The 19,197-nt window shown below is 39.4% G+C and overlaps 1 protein-coding gene across 1 annotated transcript in view; it reads left to right on the top strand.

Annotated features, from left to right (window-relative positions):
• The window catches only part of CLSTN2 (calsyntenin 2), a 451,209-nt gene that overhangs the window by 412,107 nt on the left and 19,905 nt on the right, over positions 1–19,197 (top strand). Inside the window, exons 9-10 of the mRNA XM_056849471.1 lie at positions 5,181–5,343; positions 16,090–16,256. Coding sequence (XP_056705449.1) covers positions 5,181–5,343; positions 16,090–16,256 — 330 coding nt within the window. The remainder of the gene's footprint in view (positions 1–5,180; positions 5,344–16,089; positions 16,257–19,197) is intronic.

Below are 19,197 nucleotides of genomic sequence, written 5' to 3'. Positions count from 1 at the left end.
TCATGCAGAAATGTACCAAACACATTTAAAGAGAAAGAGGGATGAAATTGGATGTAACAGGGTACGTTCTGAAATGGCCTCATTTGTAGGGTTGTCACATGGGTGGTTTTGGAGGGCAAGTGCCTGCCAATCCACCCAGCTTTTCCGGAATGGCGATCGTGTGCTCGAGCAGGTGCACACACGTTTACCCCCTAGAAGTGTTGCATCGCCGCTGCTGCTTTAGCGCTCAAACCCCAAAAATGGGGAGTTGAGCGCTAAATCAGCTGTGGTGATGAGGCGCTTCCAGAAGTAAACCCAGACGTGATATCATGTGATCATGCATGTGACCGCATGCACACGTGGCCGTCCCAGCTCCGCCCCCTAAAACCTTCCAATCGCGAAGGGAGACCTGGCAGCCCTACTCATTTGTGATCATGGTCCAAGGCTAAAGTCAGGTAGAGATGCCTTTAAAGCAATTAATAGTATTCAGACAACTCAGAGGACTTGGCTTGCTATTGATAGTACTCTGTTGTGAATAGGATATTATAATATCCTCCATTATCATCTCAATCATAAGTAATGGCTTAAAGTACCAAAAATATTACCGGTTGAAATGTGGCTGAGCAGTCTGGAAAATGTGAAAGTGTAGCATGAAGAAGAAAAAGGATCAGGGATTACTGATGGCGAGCATATATAATGTCTGGTCAAATAATCTCCAGTGTGGCTAAATACATAGAAGCATTGGCTTTGGGGTAGGGTCATTGTTGAAACTATTTAAACTTTCAAGGGGGTAAAATATTGTCAAAGGCTTTCACAGTCAGAGTTCATTGGTTCTTGTAGGTTATCCGGGCTGTGTGACCATGGTCTTGGTATTTTCTTTCTGACGTTTCGCCAGCAGCTGTGGCAGGCATCTTCAGAGGAGTAACACTGAAGGACAGTGTCTCTCAGTGTCAAGTGTGTAGGAAGAGTGGTCCTGACACAAACAGGACACGGTCTTATTCCAAGACGCTGAAAGATTGGACAATTCTACCAACTATTTTGTCAGATTGCACAGAGAAGCCATTGAAATTCATAAACATCAGCACAACTTTAACAGAAAATAAGAGAGTTTAAGAATGAATAAGGCTTGGCTTCCTGTCCTGAAAACCTCCAGACTAACAAAGACTACAGTCCACAATAGCCATGCAGATTAGCTTTGGATTTCACACATTAACAGATCACTTCAGGATACAATGGTTCCATATTAACATACCACACCCTCATAGCACATTATCTTGATACTTACAGGACAATGATTAGCACATTACCTTTGATACTTTTTGCAGGACAATGATTCAGCTCAAACCCAACCCCTTTCTGACTATATATTATTCTTCCTACACACTTGACACTGAGAGACACTGTCCTTCAGTGTTACTCCTCTGAAGCTGCCTGCCACAGCTGTGGCGAAACATCAGGAAAGAAAATACCAAGACCATAGTCACACAGCCCAGATAACCTACAAGAACCAATTTCAAGGGGGTGTTTATTTTTTCAGAATAACAAGTTTGCTTTTTAAAGCAGTTCTCACAATGTCAAGTAAAATGTGGAGATTTTTTTTTTGCCAAGTTAGAGCATTACTAGAAGATATTGTTAAGCATATATTCTCCTCCCTTTCCTTTGACTCTACAGATAATTGCTCATAGAATTTCAGGTATTTTTGTGTTTGTTTCCTTGCCTGTGTACAAGAATAAAAAAAAATACAATATGGTATAATTTTTCTGTGCTCAGCTCTGGATTTTCTGGTTATAGAACATGGGCATTTTTTGTATGGCATTCTAGATTTTCTGGTTTTGCAGCATCATCTGATTATTAGTTTTGCATCTGTGTTATTCAATGAAATTCATTGTATTGCATCGTTATATGCAGAGGTTCAAAAGAGATTTATAAAAGTAGTCAACATTGTATAGAAGCTGTTTCATTAAAATATACTGCAGTTTGATTTCTGTGTTTTTAACACTAATTACACACACCATAGTGCTTCACAGCATTAAATACTGCAGGTGCAAAGTTAAAACAAAAGCCAAAAAAAAAAAAGTTAGAGGAAGAGTGACGCAGAGGCAAAGATAACTGTGAAAAGATATTTTGCCAGGTATGAGATGAAAAACAGATGGGAAGTCAACAAAGCGGAGAGAGAAGGTATGCTGTTCTGCTCAGTAGGAGCTGAACGAAGGCTGTTTTTCATTTCAACAGCTGAAGAAGGAAGGAAGAGGCTGGAAGTAGATACGCAAGTAATTAAATCTGGCAAATGACAGATAAAGCAGGAGCAACATTACATTAACGGCCTTGGTTTCCAGGATTCTTTCAGCAAAGCTGTGGTCTCAGAGGATACTTTCAAGTGGCATGTCTACAGTCCAGTAGTTCTACTTTAGCTCCTGAGGTTATTATAGACTAATTTCAGCATACATCTCTGACACACCCCTCAGACTGGCACAACAACTTATAGTGACAAATTCTAGAAAATAGACCAAGAAACCCAAAGGAGATGTCTAAGAATAAATAGGCTCTGAAATTAATGCATTGACTCTCTGGCCTTGACCATATGGCCTCTTTAAACCCAAGTGCTTCAAGATCAAAGCACAGTAGCTGAAAACAAATTAGGGGAAGGAGTGACAACTTGTATGCCCGCCCTTTTTTGGCTGTTGAAAAGCTTTGATTGAGAAACAACATGGGAATAGGGGTTTCAATCCATTAGCCCAGGACGGAAGCCCTAATCTATATTGCCTCCCCAACTGCTTTGGGAGCTACATTTTATGTTGGAGGTTCTGGTTGTAGATCTCTTAACGTCCCATGTGGTTTGGGACATACACTCAAGGGAAGGAGAAACTACTGCCTGTATTCAAGGGGAAATGTATTGTTTTATATTGGCTTTTTGTATAATAGTAAAATTTGCTAGTTATTTAGTTAGTTATGAAAACAGCACAACAAAAAATGAAACACTTCTGTGCTTAACTAAGAACCCTTTTTTTTTTACTAAACAAAACCAATCTAGAAGTGCTAGAGGAAATAAAGAATGAAGAAAAAGTGAAACTTTTCCCCCTAACTTGCCATTTTGAGGCTTAATTCCTCCTGTTTCCTTTGGAAGAAATAAAAACTGTTTACTGTTTAGGATCGCCAAATGAGGACTGGCTACCTAACGAGCTTTTGGGTGTGAGGCTAGTGTCAGAAGGTGATGCTGTGATGTGAAATCTGGTCAGATAACAGAGAAATTTGGAGGATTCCTACTGCGGCTCCAAAACTGAAAGTGACTGAAAGTGACATTGTGCCATTGTCACAATGACACTTCCTACCCCCCTCCCATTTTATCCAGCTGCTGCACCAGGCAGCAGTGGGCAGGTGGAGGTGAGGGGATGTTGTATTGATCTTACTGGCCGTGATATCAGCATAAATTTCTCTCCTCTCCATAATTGACTTTCCTGCACAATCAGTAGGTCAGTATCAGTAGCGGTGAGTTCATGGCTCAGTGACAGAACACCTGCCTTGCAGGCAAAAGATCACAGGTTCAATCCCTGGCATCTCCAGTTGAAAGGGTCAGGCAGTAGGTGATGTGAAACACCTCAACTTGAGAACCTAGAGAGCTGCTGCCAGTCAGACTAGACAAGATGGACCATCATAGACCAACTGGGTGACACAGCATGAGGCAGGTTCATGTGTACATGAGTTCATTAGTTGCGGATTCCAACTCTCCTAAGGGCACAAATAGATGAAACAAACACAATAAAATATATCAGGCATTATCAGTGCAATCTAAGCCATAAGTTTAGAGTTAATGCCTTCTTCCTCATCACTGTAATTCTGAACCAGATTGCATGCTCCCCTTCCCAATGGCTGGTAGTGGCTTTTTAAATAAATTGTGAAAGAGCTACCATGCAGGATTGCTCCAGTCTATTAGACATAGTAGCTTTTCCCTTTGGCATTTTCCTGATTTAAATCCCCCCCACACGCACAAATGTGCCACAGCCCTAATCCAAAACCCAAGCACATCAGAGGCTTCTATTAACTTCTATTAGCTAGCATGGTGTAGTCTTTACAGTGTCCAACTAAGATCTGGGAGATCTAGGTTGAAATCCCCTCTTCGCCATGGAAGCTAGCTTTGTGACCTTTGGCCAGTCAGATCCTCTCAGCCTAACCTACCTCATAGAGTTGTTATGATAAAATGGAGGAGAGGAAACCAATGTAAGCCATTTTGGGTTCCCACTCTGGAAAAAGGCAGGGTACAAATAAGAAATAAAAAAGAAGCAAGGAGACCCATGGATTTCATAGATCAATGATCTCCCACTATCACATCTAATTCCCAAATAGAAGTAATCCGAGTCAATTTACATATTAACTGATCTGCACAGTCAAGAGTGGGTAAAACACACTTTTGTTCATTTTTATTTAACGGGAACAATAGTATCGATTATTATTTTAATACAAATATAAACTTTTTCAAGAACTGAATAAACACTCCTGACTTTTCACAAATCAGTATATTTTATCATTGTACTTCCCCCCCCCCACCCGCCGCAGAATAGTTTATTGTTGCAGCAGGATATTTGCTACTTATTGTCAGTGGGTTCTCAAGGATGCCTGAAATGACAGCATAACAAATTAAAAGCAACAATAGCATTTCATTATGTTGTTCCTGGAGATGTAGGCAAGCCCAGAATGTTCATTCTTGCTGCTGTTCTAATGATGGGACTTACATTCAGTATTCTGGGAAGATACCATGAAACACTTCCATACACACGCTCAAACAAAAATAGCCAGTGTATCCTACTATATAGATATTGTAACTTGGCACTTCACAGCATACATAAACTGATGTCTGAAGTACCACTGGGCAAAACGAATCCTTACATTGTCCCATTTCAGCCAACTCATGAAATTCTGCAGATATCCTTACTCAGGAGAATTCTGTGCTGTAAGAACAGTCCACACAACTGTTCTTATTTCATGTTGTCTTTAAATGGGATACTCCTTTTAATGTATGTAAAATCATAAATAACATACAAATATTCATATTAAATATGTACATGTATTTATAGGAAATATCAATAGTTCTCTAAGATTCTCTAGGATAGTGGTCAAGTCTTTTGATGGAGCTACTAATTAGCATAATTTGCTTGGATAAAAACAATCACTAAGTATATTTTCTCTCCCTTTCTTTTATTGTTTAGATATGTGATAAAGAATGGCACTACTATATCGTCAACGTTGAGTTTCCAGTAGTTACCTTGTATATGGATGGCACAACATATGAACCTTATCTTGTAACTAATGACTGGCCAATTCATCCATCACATATAGCAATGCAACTAACGGTTGGTGCTTGTTGGCAAGGTAATAACACAGTCTGTAATATATAAATTGAGATATGAGGACTTCTACAGTATGTTAAAAGCTTGATGATGCCACAAAAATGGTCATATATTATGTTTGTGAAATATGTGTCATTATAATGATCCAGAGTAAAGTTTCTATGTCTCTGTAACAGTGAAAATCTCACACTAGAAAAACAACAACTTCTTTAGCTAGTTAGAGATCCATGGACAGGACAAAACTGGGTCTCAGACTGGAAGCCCTGGGAATCAGTCGTGACCTTTTTGCTTCCTGACAACTGGAGCAGCTGGTCAGAAGGCATATATATACACACACACATATATACACACACACACATATATATATACACACACACACACATTAAGCCCATTATCCTTTGCTCTTGTAAGACATTAAAGCAGCTGGCCTGAATGGGGATGATTCAAGCCTCAGCCCTGATGATTCTTCAGTCTATCAGGTGACCCAGAGGACCAATGAAGTAGCAACTTGTAGTATAAACCTTCAATACCTTAACTTGCTGTTTCATATGAACAGCTTGTCATTTTTATGAGAACCAAGCTGACATATCTTTTGCCCATGTTTCTGTTAGTTGCCCTCTCTTCCATCTAGATTTGTCCTTCCTGTTCATGAAGCTTACCAGACTTTGACCTATTGTCTACTTTCATAGATTATGCCTTGCTACCGCCACTGGAAACTATTGAGTTAGTTGTGAAATTCCTGCATTGTGCAGGGGGTTGGACTAGATGACCCTGGTGGTCCCTTCCAACTCCATGATTCTATGAAACAGCCAGTATAAAGGTTTGCAGATGTGGATCTTCCCTTCATTCCCTCAACAACTCCCTGTGACCTCTAAAAATAATTTTGGTGGATCCTCAGATGAGAAATTGGGCAAACTGCTCCCTTTCCTGTTGCATTTGCATGGAGCTTGCCCTTCTAAGCTTACTCCACTGGCACAAAGGGGAGGAGGATATTCTGCTGAATTCTCCCTCCTCTCTGCATTCTCCCATGCCACTTGATATGTCCTTCCCAGCATCAGAATGAGAGGGATGGTGGTCACAGAGCACTGTTGGGGGAAAAGAGATGATGGAGAAGATCCTCCTGTACAAACTCCTGTGTCAATAGCTAGTAGACTCCAACCTGTTCCTGCTGTGATTCTAGAAACCAGTTGACCTTCAAACCTGGTGGAAACTCTGTATTTTCCTTTTTCTGAATCTACAGAACACTAACAATATTATATTTGTGTGTGTGTGGTTGGTTATTCTTGCCTATCTTCTGTCCGTACAGCTACTGATGGACCTGTTGGAGGCATTTTTGCCACCACATAATGCTCATGCTAGCATCCCTGGCCTTTTTGCCCCTGGGCTCTGACAGCCGTGTGGCTTGGCCCCCCTGCCAGTCAACCCCTTATTGGTTCTGGCTGCCATGTGCATCACAGCCTCACCCCCTCTCCACAACACCTCTGAGGAATGCGCTAGCATGGTTGCTGCTACCAAAAGCCAGCGACTAACAGCTTTTTCCTGCCAGGTGCCACGTAACAAAACCCTTTAGGAAGTGGACTAGTGGCACCACAGTTATGCCATGGCCAGCTGCCACAGTGCAGGCATCCCAAAGGATTGTTCTGTTTGTAGTATTTGTTTTATTTACAAATATGTAGAGCACAGGTGGAGGCACAGAGGCATTCCTTGAGGGTATCAGATCTAATGATGCTGAGGACACCTAGGCTGGCTGTCCTGGGTGACTTCAATATTCATGCTGAGGCTACCTTGTTGGGGGCAGTTCAGGGTTTCATGGTCTGTCTCCATGGTAATAACTGATCATACACTGAGTGGGTTAAACTACATGTCAAGATTATAAATGAAATAGTAGAATTAAGTTTAATTATGAGCTAGTATATAGTACATATTTTAGGTGAATGAAGGGCTTTACATTAAGTAGTACATATTATAATGTTACAAAGCTAGAACAGTTTAATATAGGGAAGATTATAAAATTGGAACAAAATTGGTTATGTTCACCCGGAGAAAGTTTGTTATTCGGTTGTGGTAGATTTAATGTCTGTAATGTATTGTTTATGTGTTGTTGTTTTGTATTGTATGTTTGATTATGAAATATGATAATAAAAACTAATTAAAAAGACTATATGTCAAGGTTTTACAGGACATTAATCAGGGATCTCTACAGGACAGAACTGAAGAGGGGTTTTCCCCATTCCTTCTTATTCCCATGCCCTAGCAGTGTCCACAGCTTAATCCCATATTTTTAAAATAGGTCAGCTGTTCATCCTTTACTGTTTTTAAGTAAACCCCATGTGCAATCATTTCTGATTTTCAGATTAACTCATTGTAGTCAGAATCAGAGGAGAAGTTATACAGATAGATTCATACCTGTTGACATGCAGCTGAAGCAAGTTGGTAGTAATTTGTTGATAATTATCGCTAAGCTCTATTAATGCATGCCTTTAATGATTTTAACAATAGGAGGAAATTCAGAAGTGAAATAATTATGCTGGATACTGTGAATAATCAATGACAAAATGTGTCTAATATATTACTGTTGACTTCAGAGAAACATCATTTTTAATGATAACATTTGGTTTGTTGGATAGTACAAGAAACATTGTTGTTTGGAAATCCAGAACCATTTTGATATTGATTGGCTTCTGAATGTGTCCCAGATTATAGGAGAAATAGACACTCTTGTTTGGTACGAGAGTTTGCCGAGATCTGAAATAAAGCCAGTTGTAACAACACAACCTTCAGTATGGTTCTTCCAAACTAAGCCATCTGACTTTAATGGGGCTTACTCCCTGGTAAGAGTACATAAGATTGCAACCTAAGTCTGTTTACCAGTCTCTCTCAAGATTATATCACGAAACTGAGATTTTCAAATATCAAAATTTTACTGCTCCAAGTCAAGACCATAGGGGTCTTCACTCTCCAACAAGAAAGCTTATTTTTTGATCACAGTGTTATTTGTATAAATTTCCAGTGAACAAACACCAATCTTTCTGATATAGTACATGAACCTGAAATCCCTATTCAACTTCTCTTTGAGCCTTATTTACAATGTGCTTCTGAGAGAAACAGTTAAAGTAATAATGTACAGTGATGCTGGCCTTTATCAAGACATTGTAGAAAGTAAGCAATTGAATGACTAATCTGTTATTTATTAGAGAGAAGTCTCATTAATGAATACAGTATCAGTGAGAGAACAGTATCAGATAGAAATAATTCATCCTCTCAAAAACTCTTCCAGCAGATCTGTGAAATTTGGGGAGTGGGGTGGGGAGTTACAGATAGTGATAAGGTGACAGCATTGGTCAAAAACAAATACTTGTTTACAGTTCATTTTCTACTTCCAGGAAAGCCAATCAAATGAAGTTTAACTATAGCATCCTTTGGTAATACTCGTTCTTGGTTTCTGAGTTCTCTCTGTGATCTTCTATGTATAAACAACCATTTATGGCCAAGACAGTCACAAAACTAAGCAAGTTAAGCGACTTCGTAATCCACTCAATCCTTTTCTATAGACTTCACCAAAGTCTTTTTGAAAAGATAATGTCTCCATTTCATAGTTTCCCCCTCAAGAACCAATCTTTTCTATACATATAACTCTTTATCCCCTGTCACCATAGCAGCGACACAAGTTAATTACTGTCAAAAGGTTACACTCCAATTTAACATAGCTGAAAAGTCATTACTTCCAATACAGCAAAGCCATTCTGATATCTCACAGTATGTGGTGAGGGATGAAGTAATTAACTTGTGTCAGTTCCACAATGCATTCAGAAGTGAGTAGTTCTTCAGGCAATATCTTGTTAACAAATTAAGCCACATTATCATATAAACAATATGTTGTTTTTTTCGGTGTTCCTCATCATCTCAATCTCTGTACTCAAACCTGAATCCATTGCTAGTTATAGATAGTCACACATACTGTCTGACATTGCTTTTTCTGAAGAAATAGAAACTCTGGATTTTACAGTATTAATCACCAGTGAGATTAACCATGTTGACCCTAACAATCTAATCCTGCAATGTGTATGGTTGCTCAAAAGAAGTTTTAACTAAATCCTTAATGTGTGTGTATGTTTGTGCCGTCAAGTCACAGCTGATTTATGGCAACCCCGTAGGGTTTTCAAGGAAAGAGACAGTTTGCCATTGCCTGTCTCTGTGTCATGCCCTTGGCATTCCTTGGTGCTCTCCCAACCAAATTCTAACCAGGGTCGACCCTGTTTAGCTTTTCAGATCTGACGAGATCAAGCTAGCTTGGGACTATCCAGGTCAGGAACTCCTTAATAGCTCGCTGTTTTCCTTAAAATTCTTTACCATCATTTTATACAGTATAGTTTTAATGGGGTAGAGCTGGTGATAAGAATGAAAATAAATAAATATGAAAGACCTCATGATAAAATTGTATATGGTAAAATGCATACACATCTCTTTTTCCCCTCACCAAAATATATGTATTCTGGCTCTCTATGATGTGAACTTTTTTTTCCTCTTGGACTTTAGTCATGGCAGTTTTGTTGGGTAATGTTATTTACTACAATATATGTATCCATTAAAATTATAACATGTGAAACATCATGAAGTTCTGCTAGCCCCTGTGCTCATTCAGTAATACAAGAGACTTTGGGTGTTCTGTAAGGAGTCCACGCTTGACATGGCAAGTCAGATAAATCATTTAGTTAGCTGGAGTTCTATACCCAACAGAGGCCAGCACCAAGCATTTAGAACCCAGTTCTGTTTAAATTTGTATTTGTGTGCCCTGTACTTCTTGTACTTACATACTCTGCTTATGTTGCTGGAGTTATTCTGTTGTGTAGCGTGTACCAAAAGTTCTACTACACATTTTCAGATCTTTTCTGTATTATTTGATATAGAATAGCAGAGATCGAATTTGAAGATATGCAAGTCATGTAAAATGAGTATTTTTGGTAAGATAAAAGAGGTTTTTAAATAAATCCTTGCTTAAGTTAATATGGATTTGCCATTTGTGTTTAATTTCTCCTTGCTAAGGATTGTATGCCAGATCTGAATTCTACTTGGCTTCAAGTATGGTATAGTTTTTCTGAGTTTGGATTATGATTTCATTAGTAAAAGATATTCTTGTAATCTTATTTTGATATCTAAAATAAAATGTTAACACAATATTCAAACAAAGCTTAATTTGTCCATGAGAGAGCCAAAAAGCCCTTGAGCTTGCATTCTTTCTCCCCTCCCTCCACCCTCAAACATACCAGCCTTCCAGGTATAGCACAAATTAAAGTTTGTTATGATTGCCATTTCAGACAATTCAGTATTCATTTCAGATAATGCATTATTTCAGACAACTCATTGTTTATTTTTTTGACTTCAAACTAAGATTCTAACCCCTAGCTGAAAAAACTGGGGTAAATTCCTTTTCCAGCTTGAAAAAGCACTTCCCACTAGCAGAAAAGAGAAGCAGTTCTTCCCTCCCTCCCTTCCTACCTTCCTTTGTTTTCAAGGAGCAAAGGAAGGGGAAATGAGCACATTAGCCAGGAAAATTCCTGGCTTGTTGTTGTCAACCATGATTTGTTCGTGATATCTGAACAGACACTAAAATTTTGTTCAGTAAAGCAATACTCCTATAGTTGTAATCCGCTACACATTTTTTTCTCTTTCAGGTAGCGTATCCGTTCTCATGTTCTTTCCCAAGCTGACATGATACACAATCCTAAATTTGTATAGTTTTATTATTGTTAGTGGTGGGAAGACAGTCAAAAAAGTCTGACTTTGATCTAGCTATGTGTAGCATAAGTTCTGCGGAGTTCAAGAACTTCAGTGTTTCTCTTGCACCATTGGCAAGAGTAGATTATTCTCTCAGTTACGCAAACTGTTAATTTTTTTATGGCAGGTTAAAAAAGGACATCTGTTTGTCATCTCAAAGCTGATGAAATGTCACGTCCTTGTTCTTTTTTCCTCTCATTTCTACCAAACTCTTAAGTGGTTGTGAAGGTTGGCTGCATTTGGCTGGGCTCAGGTGGTGCATCAGCCCTACGGTTCATCATTAATTTTTATGATGCAGATGGTTTTGCCGCCTCTGCTGGACCTATAAATAAGTTTCAGTTGGAGTGTCTCTTTTATTTATACATACTGTCTAGATGAAGTTGCCCAGGTGAAGTCAGAAGATACTTGCTGCTGACAGACTTGACCAGTGTCTGTAGTCCCTTGAAAAGAGTCGTATTTCATCTCAATGCTGCCTTAAATCATGATACTTCAAGCATTTGGCAGTGCTTTGTGCTTTCCTTGATTGTATATCAGGAAAAAACTTGGATTTTTCCACATGATTCTATGCACACCTGTTTTGTCTATAACAATTTTTCAAACTTGTGAATATGGTTCATGAAGCATGTAGCATGGGCAACAGCCATGCTAAATTATTTTTTTCCCCTGACAGAACTCTCTAGAAATAGCTGATGGTGTCCATTTTTTCCTATTTGTGTGAGCAGATGTGGTCTTAAAGATGAGTATTATTGATTGTAATAATTGTTGTTACCATGATATTCAGACTCCTCCTTCTCCTGGGAACGTGACGTTTTCCAGAAAGACAGTAATATTTCAATGTTAACTTTTCAATAATCATAATGTAGATGTAGGGAATACAAAAAAAATGCAAGTGTATGTTGTAATAAAAATATTGATAGTAGTAGATCCAGAGATTACTCTGATGAACATTGTGCTTCTGTTTTACAAAGTGGTATGATAGTACATATTTAATTGCAATGATGTGTGGCCACTTTCAGAATAATATTTTATGGATTGTTTTACATGAGTGGTTTGGCATAATCCTTGCCCATGGAAAAGATCATCTGGGATGGTCTTCTGTGTTTCAGTTCAAGCAAGTGCTCACTTGAGACTACTGCCACTGTCCCTCACCCTGTTGCATGTGTAATAATACTAGCAGAGCTCAATTGGAATCCAGTAGGAACTCAGAGACTAACAAGATTTCCAGAGTATTCGCTTTTGAGAGTCAGAGCTCTTTTTGTCAGATAAGTATCTGACAAAGAGAGCTTTGTCTCTTGAAACCTTCTAGTCTAAAATTGTTGGTCTCTGATGTTCTACCAGACTTAAATCTAGCTCTTCTATTGCAGACCCACACAGCTACCCTTCTGAACCAATATTAGTACCAAAGTGTTTAAAAGTTAACTCATCCAGAATATAACGAATGCAACTAAAAATCTCTCTTTGGACCTACAAGTATTTCTGCCTTCTCAAAGCGAGTCCAATGAAGCTTGTAAACTTTCCCCTCAGAATCTCCAGGTCCAGAATCTCCTTTATCTGTCTTTCTCTCTGAACCACCTTTTCCTGTGCAGTGTACAAAGGTGATATATTAGATACGAACAAATTCTACTGGCTACATTCTATCATCATTATCTGCACAGAGCATTCCATTTTGGCCTTCCAGTCTTCTTTTTCATTTTCCCCTATGTTTTGTCCTAAAATGTATTTGAATATGTATTACAAAAATATAACATATTTGAGCTCTGAAACTATATTTTACTGCACTATTCAATATGGCATTTCACTGTGTGTTTGAATGAGCACTGCAGTCATATAGTGTTCTTCAAGGGATGTGGCTTATTTGGGAAGAGGGAGATGGGAAGCATGAAATACTGGCCTCTGAAATAAGCTGCTGCTCCCAGGGTTACATAACATAACAAGCTTCTGTATATTCTCGCATTGTATCAACACATGCACAAATAAATAAATAGCAAAATACATATTAAATAATAATTTTGTACTCAAGTAAATAAGAATAGCAGAGGGGAAATAAGAATAGCAGAGGGGAAGTTTCTGTTTTAGTGTGTCAAGCGGTTGAGTCGGCAGTCAAATCAGTGGAGAAAGTCAGAGGTCAAAATGTCATGAACTTCCCTAGATAATCATTTCCTCCCATGTACAGTAAAAGTGCTCTGCCCTACTAAGAGGAATCTACAGCAACCAAACCCCTCCCCATTGGAAATGCCATGGTAGCCCCATGCCTAGCAGGACCCTTACCCATTTCTCCTGAGCTGTCCTATACAGTGGGCAGATAAGGGGGCCAGGTGCCCTAGTGTCATTCTGCTAGGGATTCCAGCCTCCAGGCAGGACTTGGGAATCCCCTGGAATTACAGCTCATCTCTAGACTACAGAGATCAGTTCCTGTACTGGCCGGGCAGGCAGGGCAGGCTGCTACTGCAGCATGGGGCAGAGGGAGCTGAGGGAGGGAGTGGCAGGATGTGAGGGAAGCACAGAAGCCAAAACTTCTACAGCCGGATGGCTGCACTAAACAGTAGAGATAGCGGGAAAGCAAAGTCTGATAAACAATCCAAAAGTCAGGCTGGGGCTGGTACTTACCAAAGGCTAAACAGCAGAGGCGTCCGAGGTCAGGGTCACTAGCAAGTCAGCGGGTTGGTATAGGAAGTCAGTCCAAGATCGCAAGCTGGGGTGGCGTGTGGCTGATGCCGGAGTTCAGCACGTTGCATCCATGTTTCAGCTGGGTTTTGCCACACCTTAAATCTGGCTGGTTATCGGAGTTAGCTTGATCCTGCCATTACTCACTGTCATCTTCAGCCTTTGTAATCTCTTTACGCCTGAGTAATCTAGTCCAGTGCCATCTTTCACTAAGCAGCTGTCGCTGCTTTCTTCTTCGAAGCTCTATGGGGCCAGATTCTTGCTGTAACTCATCATCTGTCTCCCTCCCTCTGGCTTCCAAGGAAGGCTGGAATCCATCAAGCTGTTTAGCTGTTGAAGCCTCTTGTAAACCAGCCCTTGTAAATCAGCCGACAGCTTCTCTGCCACATTTCCAGGAGGCATGGTCGCCTGTTCCAGTTCTTCTGCTGATTCCTCTGAGTCCGTCACGGGGGGGGGGGGGGCATGACAGTTCCCCTGGCTAAAATGGATGCTTTGGAGGGTGGGCTCCATGGCATTGTACCCCACTGAGGTCCCTGTCCTCCCCAGGCTCCATCCCCAAATCTCCATGAGTTTTCCAGCCTGGATCTAACAACCCTACCCCCCCATCTTCCGCCGGTGGCCAGGGGGGACCTGGCAACCCTACCTCCTGCAGAGCTTGGTCCTGAAAGTTGACTGCAGGCTGAGAGGACAACCAGGCACCTAAGGACAATGTCAGCTGTTAGCACCAGCCACCAGAAGCTTAGAAATGACTGGAAGCATCAAGCTAGCCAGCTGGAGAGTTAGGATTGGGGCAGGGGTATGATGACTCAGGTTGTAGGTGTTTGCCTTCTGGGTAATGCTGGTTAACTGAAAATTCTGGATAATCAAGTGCTGGATCCCAGAAGAGCCCTGAGATTATAAAAGGTACATAGACAAACACAGAAAGTCAATTCTGCCTACTCTGCAAAGCGAATTATATGTTGGTAATTCTATATAAATATTAATAAAGTAACAACAATAGGCCTTTGAATAATGCTGAGTGAATGCAATCTGAGCATAACAAATATTCCAATCAATACGAGTAATGTTCACTTGTCTGGTTTGCTTTTGACTGCTTCATTCTCCATATCTGATCAAAATGTTTCTTACTTTTAATTGCCATTCTACATGGTATTAGGTATTGTAATTGGGATTTTAAAACAATATTTACTGTAAGTAAATGTTTATAAACTGTTTTAATTAGTGGTCTTAAGAAGCAATATAATTATAACAAGGTTTGTTAGTAAGAAGGCTCAATGAATATGTACACTAACCATTTTTCAGCAATGGTCATTAATTTAGTAAACACTGCAAGAAATGAAGATGCATAACAAATTAATTATACATTGCAAGATTATGCCTCCAGAATACTATTGTTTCTGTTCATCAGTAAGTCCTAAACATGATTAGGAGAAGGGGAGCATGATGCATTGCAGGCTCAAATGTCTGTCCTCTCTGTAGTGCAAAAGTCCCCCCTTCCTTCCCATCATGTAACAACTGGAAAAGAGAATAACTACAAGATTTTGTCTACTCTGTTACAATCACAATATCCAGGAATACAGTTCTGATCCTGAGAGACCAAGTTTTCATTCTATACCATTAAATCAATGCCAAAAAATCCCTGTACTTAGAAAATCCCACTGATGTTATTGAAATCAAGTATTAATTCCAAATGATTTATTTCCTTGGTTTTCATTCTGCTTGTATTCCAGGCACTCATTATTAAGAGGCATATTGCAATGCACATAAAAGCTAAGCAAACTGGTAGAAAGTTAATTTGATAATTTAATATCAACTAACAATATATTGCTTTACAAGAGATTTGCTATTCCCAGAAACAAATTTCACTGGATGATTTTTATCAGTGATAATTTGTTTTTAGGACAAGCATGTTACTTTTATCTATAGAATTCTTTTATCTATAGAATTGCAAATTTAGTCTGAAATAACAATAGTTTAATGTTTAAAGTCATATAAGAAGCTTTCCATCACATGCTGGGGCAAAAGGGGCTGAGTGTATGCCATGCTTTCTATGAGTATGAATTTTGCAGCTGATTTGTATGCCTCTAAAAAAGGAGCTTGAAATAATGGAAATGGTGATAGAACCTTAACAATACTAGTGATCCTGAGTAACCGTGCTTAAGCTGTATTTTAGTTGAAATTCTGATAATGATAAAAATGGCAGCTGAAGTGCTAACTGTGTCTGCTTTGAAAGACCATGTTGGAACACCTGGTAGTCATAAATAAATCCCTATTTTGGTGTTATCATCAGTGATGATTTGTGCTTCTTGTTTTGTGTTTTTCTAAACAGGTGGTGAAGTCACTAAACCCAGATTTGCTCAGTATTTCCATGGCAGCCTTGCTAGCCTCACTATCCGACCAGGCAAAATTGAAAGTCAGAAAGTGATTTCCTGTTTGCAGGCCTGCAAGGAAGGTCTGGATATTAACTCCCTGGAGAGTCTTGGCCAAGGAATAAAGGTGAGGGATGAACTGACATCATCTTTGATAACGTTTAAAGCTGATTTATGAAGGCAAGGCAGAGTACAAATGTACTCCTGGAAGCAATCTCATTTGCTATAAAGTCATGCAAGGGAAGTGTGGAACCAAAGAAAAGGTGTAACATTGCAAAGAGTAATGTTACCATTATTTCTAGTATAAACCTACAGAAACTAGGTACTGCGGGTGCTTCACAGATCTTTCCAGGTAATTTTCTCAATGCAATGGATATTCTATATTGAAACAGGTTCTATTTCCATCAGATGCAGCACACTTAGCTGTGGGGCTGTACTTGTGTCAAGGGGTATGAGTGTATTAGTTAGCAGCTGGAAAATGACTGTGATAAAAAAAATCCAGCATTTCTTTAAAATCAATGTCTTGGATCCAGAAAGGTCCCCCACACATCACCCTTATGCCACATCCCCTATAATTCTGAATGGCTTCCTGGCCCACAGGAATGGGTGAGGAGTTTAGGGTTGCAAGGGGCTCCACTCACACTTGCTTTGATCCAAACCAACAATGGACAGTTAAACATGTAAAATGTTTACCTCTATTTGAAAAAACTACAAAATAGGGAAGGTGGTCATTTAAATGCACACAGGGGAAAAAACAAAAATATACATCTTTAACCTAAATTCTGGTTTAAGTTCTCCCCAAATGGCCTGCATTCTTTGTGCTTGGTCCCCTCTATACACTCTGTCTGTGATAGTGCATAGAGAATGCACCTGATCATCTGACTGGAACGTCCATTGATGCCACTGTAGTCACTTATGAGATGCTTATATGTACATTGTTATTATAAATAAATCCAACAAGAGATGGATTGACTCAATAAAGGAAGCCACAGCCTTCAATTTGCAAGATCTGAGCAAGGCTGTCAAAGATAGGACATTTTGGAGGACTTTCATTCATAGGGTTGCCATGAGTCGGAAGCGACTTGACGGCACTTAACACACACACACATTATAAATATTATGCAAACAACTGTAAAACATATAAATATCTAAGATGAGCTCTATCACCGGTTATGTTGGCTATAAAATTTCAAAGACCTAGTATTAGATTTCTATAAATGTAATCGTATCCAAAATTAAACAAGATTTTAGAAGTATATTCATCAGTCACCTCCATATTAGAATGGTGAAAGCACTTAATAATCTCTCTCCATAAATACAGAAAACTATAACAACTACGATCATAGTTATTCAACAAAAATTAAAATAACTTTGTAGAAATGCATGGCTGGAAGAAAATATGTATAAATAGATAGGTTATTTATTAACATTTCTCATGCTGTCTTCCAGCTCTTGTTTCTCCCATGATCAATAGAAAAACAGTTTCTGTGTTACTGTTGTCCTGTTTGAATCCTACTATTCTTTGAAGCCTGCTTGAGGAGTGCCAGGGTTGCTTGTCTTCAGTTTTGCCTCCAGCAGCTGAGCCAGTGTGGACAAGAAGCTATCTGTGTGATCTAGCTGCGGGATGGGGGAAATGAATGCAAGAATTTAATTTTTTTTTAGCTTCAAAACATTTTCAACCTTAGATCTACAAACTGGTAGGGTGCAAGTTTCTCCTTTCATTTTTACATTTTCAGCTGTTTTGAGAGTCAGAGTGACAGCAGGAGGCCAAAATGAAAGAATCTGTCAGAGAGAGATCTCATGCAGCGCTTCCTAGTTGGCCTGACAATAACAGGTCTTGATGAAAGAACCACAGTGGCCCTTAGAGTGGAACAGAACATTAATATAGACGGATTGATCCTGATTTTCAAAATAGTTATATACACATTGTACTTGTACATAAAACTATTCAGTGATTATGAATGCACGAGTGTTTTCTACAACAAAGCCATTAGGAATGCACTGGTAATAGCCAGCTCAAATAGTCAACAGATAGTCTATCTTAATCTGAAAGTGCATCTGATTTGTATCATAATATGAGTCTGTTATAAATTCAATACATTCAACAGCAAACATAAAGAATGCATTTTTATAACTGCTGCTTTGCTATCCTAAAGAGATGACAAATTAAAATTCAGATAGACACATATACATGGATGTCATAGCATAAAGAACCTTACCCTAACATACAGGGTCATCCTAAACAGAGTAACATACTTCTAAGCCTTCAGAGGACTAAGAAGGGTGTAGCTCTGCTTGTGGTGGCACTGGTAGTTGCCTTCTTTGCTCCATTCAGGACAGCCCTGTGCTATCGATGGAAGCCAGCTATGCCATGTTCGCAGCTCATGCAGGTTCAAGAGCCACCCCCTTTGGGACTGTCTGCCCGAGTTGTGGTGAGGCAAACCTATTCACTCTGAAACACCAGGCATCTGGGCTTCAGAGATTCAGGGCCATACTACATGTTACATTTTCTGACGAGTTGGGTTAAGGTTCCCCAGCTAGGGATCCCCAGACCCAATTCACTATCCTTGAAATCACACAGCAGCTGCAGAGAACACAATTTTAAAAGTCCCCAGGAGACCAACTGGACTTTGGATGACACTGTGGGGTGAGGAGGGGCTCCTGCCTTTTTGCCTGCACCATTTTCATGAGAGAAGCTTGTAAAAATGTAATGTATCCAAATAATGAAACACCTCACCTAGTCCAGTTATATATAGTTGGAAAGAAATACCAACCTGGTTGGTTGTTGCAAGTTAAAAATGCTAATTTATACACATGGGTGGTGCCATGTTGTCTACAGTCTACTTGCTTAGAGTTTATTTATTGCTGATAGCTGAAAGCAGTTACAACTTTAAATGACAGAAATTAAAGGGAAAATACAACAAAATACAAGAACTAAGCAGATCCCAAAACATCATCATCATGATTATTAACAATGACAACAACAAAAACAACAATAATACTCTTAAAACCTATGTCCAGCTGATATGGGTTCCAAGCTGATATGCTCTTTAGTAATGTAAACACTG

This window comes from Euleptes europaea, chromosome 5 (assembly GCF_029931775.1).
Source record: "Euleptes europaea isolate rEulEur1 chromosome 5, rEulEur1.hap1, whole genome shotgun sequence".
In the NCBI taxonomy this organism is placed as follows: domain Eukaryota; kingdom Metazoa; phylum Chordata; class Lepidosauria; order Squamata; family Sphaerodactylidae; genus Euleptes; species Euleptes europaea.
Note: the sequence above shows the minus strand (reverse complement) of the source record. Positions and strands in the feature narration are given on the sequence as shown.